The following is a 12,324-nucleotide window of genomic DNA, read 5'->3' as shown; positions in this document are numbered from 1 at the left end:
TGTTCATCAAGAATACATTAAAATAATTTTTAGTGCACACAAACACAACATAAGTTAAAAAATGTCTGCTAAATTGCTACTAAAGCATTGTTCACATGTGGCATACTAAAGTATATGCCCTTGGAGAGCCATGTTTACCTCCACGGAGATGCACAAGTGTTCCGTGCATTCTCATGCAGGCAGTCTCATTTATGTCAATTGGGATGCAACGGCTGTAAAGACATAGCTAATGTTCCCAATCTGACATCTGTGTGGGTGCATGACCCCAAACGCAGACAGTGTGAGCTCAGGGACATGCACCTGGACCTACATGGATGTCAAATTGGGAGCAATGGCTATGTTAACGCAGTTACTACATCCCAAATGACATCAATGGACTGCCTGCACAGGGATGCACAGAATACCTGTGCATCCCTGTACAGGTAAAAATGGCCTTGCAGGGGTGTACGCTGGGTATGCCCTCTGTGAACAAGGCCTTAAGCCCCCTCCACATAAGCAGAATGATAGGGTCCCCCTGTCTTTCAGGCGGATCCGATTGGACCACCCACTGTTCTCTATGGAGAGGCAGATGTAAATGGCCATGTGTCCATTTACAACCGCCTGCATCTGATCTGATCCGGTCTGCCAAAAACATATGTATGGGGAGCCATTCCTCATCCTGTCTAGCAGATCATATCAAATAACAGTCAGATGGAACAAGGAGTCTGTTTCCATTCCGACCGCCCCATAGAGATAAGTGGGCTATGTCCGTGTCTGCTCTGCATCAGGGATTACCGGACAGATCCCCTGCTGAGCAGGTGTATCTGCTTGACAGAGTCCACTCCATGTGAAAGAGGTCTTACAATGTTTTCTTTTTTTTTTGTGTACAATTATAGTTATTCTTTGGTGAGATATCAGAGGTCCAAACAGACCCCGGATGTCTCTTTTTTTTGAGCGGAAGACAGTCCCTTTCTCTGCAGCCTAAGCTGCACATTACCCATCAATAAATAAGGTGTCAGCTTGCAGGAGTCGGGCATCAGCTGCAGCCGGCGGGATGGGAGGAGATATTGCCACCCAGCAGCAGAGGATCTGTGAGGTAGGGGCCATTGTGGGGGGGGGTCAGAGTTATGGGAGGGGGGGTATAGTGTTATCCCCTCTAAGCACCAGCAACACCTGAAGTCGGTGGGAGTGGCAGAGAAAGGAACCCATTGGCTTGAGGGTAGCTGCAGGGGATTGGGTTTGTGGGGAAAGGGGGGTGCAGGAGATAAAAAAGAAAGAAGGGGAGCCTTTTTTGCAGCAATAGGAGTGGGGTGGGAGGTAAAGAGGCTGAAGACAGGGAGGAAGTGCCATGGGGGGGGGGGGGGGGAAATCACATTTAAACTCAATGATTGTTCCTCCAGCAGAGTATGCTGAACAATTTTATTATATAGGAGAAATTAGGTCTGTATGGCAGCAGGAAGCAGTGCTGTCAGTGTACAGACCTGGCAGCAAATAGGTTAAAGAGTATTCCCCAAAAATAAGGTATATAAAATACATTCATGTTCAAAGGACATCTGACAGAGCTCTAATACTACTTCAACAAGTTGCAGTGGTAATACTTTAAAATGTATGCAGATACTCACCAAATACAAGTATGAAAAGGGTGTTCAGTGACACAACCCAGAAGACATGTTCCTATTCAGGATACGAACACAAGAATTAGTGTCAAGTTACAAAAAAAAAAAAAAAAACTGTGTTACAGACATTATTATTCAAAATGATAAATGCTTACTAGCGATGCATGTACTATTTCAAAAGCATTACTTTTTTTAAACCTAGTAAAAACTTTCACAAGAAATTCCTTAATTGTAAAGCACAGAAACATTTCATGATTTCATATATGCAGTGCCTTGAAAAGTATGCATACCCCTTGAAAATGTTCCACAACCAAAAACGTAAATGTATTTTATTGGGATTTTCTGTGATAGATCAACACAAAGTGGCACATAACTGAGGTTACAGCTTTGTATGTTCAGGGTGGTTGTCCTGCTGGAAGGTGAACATCCGCCTCAGTCTCAGGGCTTTTGCAGACTCGAATAGGTTTTCTTCTACAGTAAGATTGCCCTGTTTTTGGCTGCATCCATCTTTCCATCAACTTTGACCAGCTTTCCTGTCCCTGCTGTTCAGGGTGATGTGCAGTGTTAGTTTTCTGCCACACATAGTGTTTTGTGCTGCTGCTTTTGTGATTAATGCTATCCTTGTCCGGCCGGTCAGTGTGGACAGTGATGTCCACACTGGCACTACTATGGTCTGCAGTAGTGCCATATGCTTTCTATTTTTGTTATAACCCATCCCTGCTTTAACCACTTGAGACCTGCGCTGTAGACGAAACATGTCCACAGCATGGCTCTCAACTGCCAGGTGGACGTCCCTGGACATCCTTTTTATTTGCATTCCCCGCACGCCCACCTGGGGGCGCGCAGCGGGGAAAAACTGTGCCCAGTGCATCGCTGGGATGCCGATGTGCGTGCCTGGCGGCCGTGATGTCCGCAGTGTACCTGAGATTGGCAGTGACAGAGCTCTGTGTGTAAACAGAGCTCCACTTCCTGTCAGGGAGAGAGGAGACCGATGCGGTGTCCCTTGTACATAGGGACACAGATCGGTCACCTCCCCCAGTCAGTCCCCTCCCCCCACAGTAAGAATCACTCCCAGGGAATATATGTAACCCCTTCCTCGTCCCTAGTGTTATCCCATTCCCTGCCAGTCACATTTATACAGTAATCAGTGCATTACTATAGCACTGTTCGCTGTGTTAATGTGAATGGTTCCACCGCAATATTGAAAGCCTGACAAAAAGCGCAAATCACCGCCATTACTAGTAAAAAAAATAAAAAAAAATTCATAAATGTATCCCCTATTTTGTAGATGCTATGACTTTTGCACAAACCAAACGCTTATTGCGATTATTTTTTTACCAAAAATATGTAGAAGAATATGTATCGGCCTAAACTGAGGAAAAAAAAGTTATTTTTTTTGTTTTGTTTTTTTTTAATTGGGATATTATAATAACAAAAAGTAAAAAATAGTGTTTTTTTTCAAAATGTTCTGTCTTTTATGTTTATAGCGCAAAAAATAAAAACCGTAGAGGTGATCAAATACCACTAAAAGAAATCTATATTTGTGGGGAAAAAATGATAAAAATATAATTTGGGTACAGTGTTGTATGACCGTGCAATTGTCATTCAAAATGTGTCACCGCTAAAAGCTGAAAATTGGTCTGGGCAGGAAGGGGGTTTAAGTGCCCAGTAATGAAGTGGTTAAACTTATCCACACCTTTATCCCTAACCTGTCTGGTGTTTTATTTGGCCTTCATGGTGTGGTTTGTTCACCAAGGTTCTCTAACAAACCTCTGAGGGCTTCAAAGAAAAGCTGTATTTATACAGAGATTAATTTACACACAGGTGGACTCCATTTAATAATTAGGTGACTTCTGAAGGCAGTTGGTTCCACTAGATTTTAGTTTAGGGTATCAGGGTAAATGGGGGATGAATACAAATGCATGCCACACTTTTCAGATATGTATTTGTAAAACAAAAAAAAAATGAAAACCATGTATCATGTTCCTTCCACTTCACAATTGTGTCACCTTTTGTATGCACATAAAATCCAAATATGATACATTTATGTCTGTGGTTGTAATATAACAAAAAGGTGGAAGATTTCAAGGGGTACGTTTTTTTTTTCTTTTTTCCCCAAGGCACTGTAAAAAAAAGGTGCAGTGCTAATTGGTGAACATTAATAAATCATATATACAATTGTATAAACAATGGAGTGTGGAAAAAATAATACACTCTTAAAAAAGAAAAATCTGGAAAGAAAAAAAAGGAAAGTGTTGGAAGAAGAAAAACCCATTCATGAAAAAAAGGAAATGTGTGTAAAGGGTTAATAACCACAGTGTCCAATTAATTCCAACGAATGTGATGATTGAACGCCAGTCTTCCCAAGCCAGAGTAGGGTCTTCAAACACCCATAAATAAGATTGCCTACATACAAGAGGGGATTGAACTACTAGAAAAAATGAAAAGGCCTGGTAATAAGGTCTGCAGACAAAGGTGGAGGAGTTTTACTTGCAAAGGAATTTTATCACAATCAATTGAATGAGATGCTCACAGATGATGAAATGTATCTGAAACTGGAAAAAGACCCTACCACACAGTATGAGCTTGACCTCAAAGTACTGGTTGATTCAGGGTACTCGAAGAGCGTCCTTACAAAGAAAGGACATTTTTGATCCCGAGCAGCAGCAGTAGAATACAACAATATATAATCTGCCGAAGATTCACAAGAATCTAGAATGTCCTCCCAGAAGACCCATAGTTAATGGGATAGGGTCAAGCTCGGCATGACGTCTTGGACAATGGCTCGATGTATTTTTACAGAAAAGTGTCATAATGACTAAGGCATACTTACGAGATACAAAAAATGTATTGCAACCTTTACAAGAAATCTATTTATCTGGAAGACCAGAACTATACCTTGTAACGGCAGATGTGTCTTCTCTGTATACCGTCATCCAGCATGACGCCCTATTAGCCTTAAATTGGGCATTATGTCAAAGAGAAGATATCTCACATAACCAGAAAGTTTTTCTACAAATGCCCTAGACTTCTGTCTGGGCCACAACTATTTCTGGTACAATGGGAACTTTTTTTTGTTTTTTTTGTTTTTTATGGGGGAATGGGAGGACAAGACCATCTTTGCAAGAAAAAGGGACCAACTTATACTGTACAAAAGATATAGTGATGACCTCCTGTTCATCTGGTCTGAGTCACTGACATTTTTACATATGTTTTTGGAGGAATTAAATAACACTAACAACATAAAACTAACCAGTGACATCAGTGATAAAAAATATTAATTTTCTCGATGTGATACACTAGGGACCTCTGTATATTTTAAGTCCACAGACGCCAATAGCTATCTACCAATACAAAGTGGTCTTCAACCAATGTGGTTACGGTATATCCCTAAAAGGCAACTAACAAGGATAAGAAGGAATTTCACAGATGAGGACGATTACCACACACAGGCTATAGTTATCAAGAAAAAGTTTGTGGAGAAAGGCTATGGGGAAGAGGCCCTTGACCACATTATTAATAATATTGCTATCATTCCAAGAGAAGACCTCCTAAGTGAATCCACGCGCCCCCCTAGCTCTAACAATCAAGAATGGAGCTTAATTTCTGGTTTCAACTCACATTACAAGGAGGTTGAGAAGATTTTCAGTAACCACTGGCATGTCTTACTTATGGATAGGGTGCTCAAGTCTGTATTACCCAGTAAGCCTGGTTTTATTTACAGACGAGCACCCAGTTATGCAGATAAGATTGTCAAGAAAGTTATGGACCCCCCCATGCTGACCCCCTTCCTTGTGGGACAAAGACGGTTTTAATGCCTGTAGGAAATGTTGAGAATGTAGGGAAGTAAGAAAACCTTTAAGAGCACTTGATAAATTCACATCCACTGCGAATAACAACGAATTCTGAATCAAATAATTTATCACATGCAACACGTCATATGTAGCATATGCTCTAGAATGCCCATGTGGACTGATTTATATTGGCCGTACTAGGAGACTGCTGAGGATAAGGATTGCCAAACCCATAGCCAATATAAAAATTGGTTTCAAGGACCACAATGTGTTGTTGCATTTTAAAATCCATCACAACCAGGACCCGTCAGGATTAACTTTCCGGGGTATTGATGATTTAAAACTTTTTTGGAGGGGATCAAACCTAGTAAGAGAACTCTCCAAACAGGAAACTCAGTGGATATTTTTAGTTGATACCCTTTTACCTAAAGGGTTAAACGTGGATCTAGACATCAACTGTTTTATTAGTAATGTACCTCTGCTCACTAGTTTTACACTTAATTATATCTACACACACACACACACACACACACACATATACATACATACACATATATATATATATATATATATATATATATATATATATATATATATATATATATACACATATATACATACACACACATACACACACACACACACACACACATATTGTTTTCCTACAATATGTTATTATATTTTATATATTTTTATCTTGAAGTTGAATCTCCTCCATCTCAGTTGTTCCTCCTACTTGTTATGAGTTTTTGAACATATTTTAATATATCTGTGTTTCTCCTCGTTGGTTTTTGGAAGTATTATTTTCTTTTCCAATTCTTTATGCATTCTTATTAATTTATCTATGCATATATAGAATTTCAGTAAATATTAAATAATATTGATATACTTATTTTATCCCCAATATTGATCCTCCAACATATTGGGTGTTGTGTCCTGTCCTATATCACAACACTACATGCTTGGATATGATAGGGGTTTTAGAGTAATTATCACTAATATTGTTTTGTTATCCCATCTGTTTATATTAATAATTTAGACACAGGGAGAGCATTCAAACTCCAGGTGGCTTTTGTTGTGGTTGGGATTCGAACCAGCGACCCTTTTGCCGCTGGGTAAGAGTGCTAGCAACTACACCACTTTGCTGCTCTGAATAGTCATATCCATTTTCTCCACATTGTTCTCAGTGCACATGTCCCACTTGAGTATTTTTAATCGTATTATATGATGGTTGTCCGAGCATGGATTAAACCATTATTACTATGCAATGTATTAATGTTAGCGATGTATTAGGCTATTTGATTGTGTGTGTTTTCATACATATCTTGGTTGCCTCTGCTTTACTGCATTGACCCTTCGGCGTCCAATCAGATGGTAGTGATTAGCCCATGTCACTTGTTGTCATGCACGGTGATAGATCAGATTTATTGCCTGTGGTGATGTCGTGGGACTACGCTCTCTGTTGAAGACGAAATGTTGTGTCAGAGCGGAAGTGATGTGTGTGCGCTTCACCCACTCTGCTCTCCAAACTAGGAAGCTGCTACGGTGTCTGCAAGGATTCCCCTGCTCTCCATGGATGGCTGGATCTGGTGATAGCCCAATTTGGGGTCACTTTTATGCTAATTGTATTATGATTTGATGTACGTAGATAGGTTTAAGGGGGCTTTCAGTGTATGGGCTACTTTGGATTAATAAACATGATTACACTATATTGCTGTTCCTTGCTTTTATGACCTTGTGTGGAGCTCTTGTGCCTGCTGTCGCCGCCTGCTGGTGATGGTCCATGACAAAGTGGCTGATGTATTTGCTTACTTAAGGCTCTGATTTTTCAGTTTTCTGGTGAGTTTAACCCCCATTGGGGAGAGTGTATCACACGGTGGATTAAGATCATTGTTTTCCCTGGTGGAAGGTGCACGCTAGGATTACCACTACTGACACACCATTCAGCACTTTGGATTGTTAACATCACCTTGACTACATACAAGACTTTCTTTATTCAGTGGTTTTTACCACGAGTCTATCATTATAGATATTTTAGCACTGGTTTGTGTATGTTAATACTACAGAGACTGAACTGTGTTATTATATTGTGTTTTTATTTTCCTTTTAATTGTTAAATGGCTGCTCAATGGTTGTATATTGAAAAATATTTTACTATTCTTGTTTATGTTGTTGCTGCTTAGGGATCTGTGGGTTTGATTTGGCGCTGAGTGGGTGTTCTGCAGGCCCTTGTTTACAATATATATATATATATATATATATATATATATATATATATATATATATATATATATATATATATATATATATATATATATATATATATATATATATATATATATATATATTTTTTTTTTTTAACAGACCAAAAGTTTGGACACACCTTCTCATTCAAAGAGAATTCTTTATTTTCATGACTATGAAAATTGTAGATTCACACTGAAGGCATCAAAGCTATGAATTAACACATGTGGAATTATACATAACAAAAAAGTGAAAAAACTGAAAATATATTTCATATTCTAGGTTCTTCAAAGTAGCCACCTTTTGCTTTGATTACTGCTTTGCACACTCTTGGTTAGGTGTGGTAAGGGTAGGCTTCTCTGAAGAGGAGGGTTTTCAGGGATTCTCTAAAAGCTAATAGAGAAGGAGATAGATGGATATATTGGGGTTGGGAGCTCCATAGGCTTGGAGAGGCTCTGGAAAAGTCCTGGAGACAAGCATGGGAGCAGGTGATAGAGAGCTAGAGAGTAGGAGGTATTGAGAAGAACAAAGAGAACGATTAGGTTGGTATTTAGAGACTAGGTCATTGATGTAGCTGGGGGCAGAGTTGTGGATGGCTTTGTAGGTAATTGTTAGTAGTTTGAATTTAATTTGTAGGGTTAGCGGAAGCCAGTGGAGGGATTGACAGAGGGGAGTAGCAGAGACAGAGCGGTTGTTAAAAACTGGAAGAAAAGATTGGACAGCCGCATTTCCACAAAATCCTCAAAATGTTGCCTTTAATGGTAAAAAAATGGAAACAGCACTACAAGTCACAGCAGACAATGGGGTGGATAGCTGACGCGTTTCGCAGTGGGGTGTCAGCGCTTAGTCATAGCTTAAACAAAATGGTACACAACTCTAATATATACACACCTAAACCAAGCCTGAACCAGTCATGTGACCAACCATCACCTGTGACCAACCATCGCTAATGGTGAAAGTAAGGTGGTAAAAACAATTGATGGTGATCAGCTGGGGAGCTGGATCACATCAGTGGTAAAGTACAACACACATGTATACAAAAGAAACCCAAAACTATAATAAGCAATAAGGTAAAAAAAAGGGGTAAAAAAACCTGGTAAAAAAACATGTGCAAAACATATATATATATATAAAACGGACATGAACCTTAGATAGAAGGAACAAATTCATAAATAAAATCTAGTTACAATGAATATACAAATATAACCAAAGTGACGATAAGTGATACAGAGCAATGTTGTTGGATACAAATGTAAGTGTATGTGTTCTTGTTCGACATATAAAATAACGTGAAAGAATGGAGAATCCTGTGCATATATGTGCAGGTAAAATGAATAGGATGTATAATATGTGGTTCAAGTTCCTATATGCACATATATAGGTCAAATATACACTCATCATGCAATAGTGATGACGGGTGTATAGAAGAAAGAAATTTGGGTAATCGGGGTGTGTGTGTCCAATGTATCCAGAAACACAATGAAATAAGCATAATAAGCTTATTAAGCTGGGGAGGTACAGAAATTAGTACAACTCCCATCACATTGCCCTAAATGCCCACCGTATGTTATTATTCAGGGCATATGCCGTGATAAAATAGGATTTTTGTACTCACCGTAAAATCAATTTTTCTGAGTTCATAGACGGACACAGCCTTCATTGACATTAGGGTTATGCTTCTTCCTACCAGGAGAGTTTAGGCAGAATTTAACAGCACTTAAAGTGTTAAAACCTTTCCTTTGTGCCGCTCCTCCCAGGGGGCGTGGCTCCCCAGGCATAACCCACACCCTGCTCTAGGAGCCTCAGTCCGTAACAAGCAGTACAAACCAAGGAGGGGTGGGTGCAGTGTCCGTCTATGAACTCAGAGAAATGGATTTTACGGTGAGTACAAAAATCCTATTTTCTCTTCTGTTCATAGACAGGCACAGCCTTCATTGACATTAGGGACGTCCCCAAGCAGTGTCAAAAAAATTTGAGGGGTGGGAAAGTAACACAGCAAACCAGGTTACACCCCAAACAAAAACCGGAGTTGCTCAACGGAGAAACTACAAACAAACTGCCGCCCGTAACACCTGCGGCTGAGGAAGGCATCAAAAGATGCACACACATCCACATCCCAAAGTAAAACTTTGAAACAGCGTAGACTGACGACCAGGATGCATCCCAACACCGCTGTAACACAGAGGCATGATGCCGGAAAGCCCAAGAGGCCCCGATCGTCCTGGTCAAATGCGCCATTAACCCGAAAGGGGGCGCACGCCCCTTCAGGGCATAGGCCTGAAGCACAATCCATCGGAACCACCTAGGAACGGTGGCCGACGAGACTGCCAGGCCCTCTTGTAGGGCCAGCTACCGACACGAACAGTGAGCCTGACTTCGGGAACGGAACCGTAACATATGTACACTCATAGGGCCCGAACCACATCCAGAGGATGCAAAGTGGCCTCCTCTTGGCATTTTGGCAGAGGACATAAGGATGGAAGAACAATGTCCACATCCAAGTGAAAAGCCGAAACGACCTTAGGGAGAAAAAACGGCTGCGGCCGCAGCACCACCTCATCCTTACGGATGACCAAGCAGGGAGCCTTGCAAGACAAGGCCGCCAGAACAGACAGACACCCGTCTGATCGAGGTAATTGCTACCAGAAATAAAATCACCTTTTGTGACAATAAACAAAAAAACTCCCGAATGTCCTTAAAGGGAGCATCCCGAAGCACTGAAAGGACTAAATTCCAGTCCCATGGGGGTAATGGAGGGCGAACCGGAGGGGCCACCTGCCAGACCCCCTGACCCAACGTACGCACCCAGGAGTGTGATGCCAAGGGTCGCTGCAAGTAAAAACAGTCAGAGCAGAAATCTGGCTCCTAACCGTACGTAAGGCGAGAGCCTGAACCACTCCCTGCTGCAAAGACAGCAGAATCCTGTACACAACGCATGTACGAGAGTGCCAGTACATCTCCCCACACACAGAGAAGTAGGCCTTCCATGTATGAGGAAAAAACCTACGTGAGGTAGAATTCCGTGCAGGCAGCACGGTAGAGACCACCGAGCCCAATAGGCCTTGGTCCTTAAGCCCCTGGCTCTCAACAGCCACGCCGCTAAGGCCGGTGGCTGTGACCAGGGGAAGATGCTAGGAGGCGTCTGCCACCAGACGCATCAGGTCCGTGTACCAGAAGCGACGCAGCCAATCTGGGGCAATCAGGACTGATACAATCCCTACAGCTTCCACTCTGCGCAGCAGGCAAGGAAGAAGCTTCCGAGGAGGGAAGGTGTAAAGTAGGCGACAGTGACTCCAAGGAGCCACCAACGCGCCTGACGCGTTCACCCACGGGTCCTTAAACCTACCGATAGAGACGGGACGCTAGAAGGTCCACGTCCGGAGTACCCCACTTTCGGCACAGACCCCGAAACACCTGCGGGTGGAGAGACCACTCTCCTTGGCCCAGTGCAGTGCGACTTAGGTAGTCGGCTAGCCAATTCCGTATTCCCAGAATGTACCCGGCCGATGGAGCCGGAACGGACCCTTCGGCCCACCGAAAGGATGTGCGTGACCCCCGTCGCTGCAACAGAACTCTGTGTGCCTCCCTGATGATCAACCTACGCCACGGCCGTGGCGCAATCGGACAGGATCCCGACCTGTCGGCCCTGTAGATCCAGGGACTACCTGGCAAGGCAAAGCTTGATTGCTTGGAGCTCCAGAACATTAATCAGTAGGCAGGACTCCACCTGAGTCCAGTGCCCCTGGGCTGACTGGGTGCCCCAAGCGACCCTCCCCAACCGGAGAGGCTGGCATCCGTCGTGACCTCTGTCCAGTGGCCTGCAGAAAAATGACTTTCCGGCCCGAAGCACCGGAAACGCCAGCCACCACACCAGGGGAGACATGATCAGATGACTCAATTGAATCTGGTAATCCAGAGATGACGGAAGCTAGTCCCATCGTGACAGCAGTTCCCTCCGTAGTACCCTGGCGTGGAATTGGGCATACGGAACCGCCTCGAAAGAGGCTACCAACTGACCCAGAACCTTCCTGGAGAATCGCAGAGATGACCGCTTCTGGGTCGGCAACTGCTGCACAGCAGATAGGAGAAAAACACTCCCGCCCCGGCGGAATCCTGGACTAGTCCCAGGTATTCCAGTCCCTGAGACGGAATCAACCCTGATTTCAGGACAATCCAGAAACCAGCCGAAGACTCGGAGAGCCTAACACGTGATAGACACGGCTCCACCAATGCAGAGCTCGAAGAAGCTCGTAGGAGAATGTCGTCCAGACATGCCATTAAAACCAACCCCCGCTGTCACAGCCGGGCCAGTATCGGGACGAGCACCTTGGCGAAAACCCGCCGAATGGGAAGGACACCAATTGAAAATGGTCCCCTCCGACCGCAAAGCACAGAATCTCCGGTGGGTTGAGGATTTGCAGGTACACATTTATGACATCCAAGGATGCCAGAAAATCCCCCTGATGGAGTGCCGCTATTACCAAGCGAATCGACACCACCTAAAAGTTTGCACCTGGACAAAACAAACGAGGGACTTGAGGCCCAGGATTGACCGGGCCCCATCCTCCGTGGGGACACAAACAGAATGGAGTAAAACCCCGAGACCATTCCAACGAGGGAACTGGCACAATCACTCCCCTGACCAGAAGATCCTGGACAGCCCCTGACAGAGCCAACCGGCGAACCGGAGG

The 12,324-nt window shown here is 43.2% G+C and overlaps 1 protein-coding gene across 4 annotated transcripts in view; it reads right to left on the bottom strand.

Annotated features, from left to right (window-relative positions):
- Positions 1-12,324, bottom strand: part of MARCHF6 (membrane associated ring-CH-type finger 6) — a 1,325,445-nt gene that overhangs the window by 804,567 nt on the left and 508,554 nt on the right. For all 4 annotated transcript variants that reach the window (XM_040351967.1, XM_040351966.1, XM_040351964.1 and 1 more), the window contains one exon: positions 1,602-1,653. In XM_040351967.1, coding sequence (XP_040207901.1) covers positions 1,602-1,653 — 52 coding nt within the window. The remainder of the gene's footprint in view (positions 1-1,601; positions 1,654-12,324) is intronic.

This window comes from Rana temporaria, chromosome 5 (genome assembly GCF_905171775.1).
Source record: "Rana temporaria chromosome 5, aRanTem1.1, whole genome shotgun sequence".
NCBI lineage: Eukaryota > Metazoa > Chordata > Amphibia > Anura > Ranidae > Rana > Rana temporaria.
This window is presented reverse-complemented; position numbering and strand designations above follow the sequence as displayed.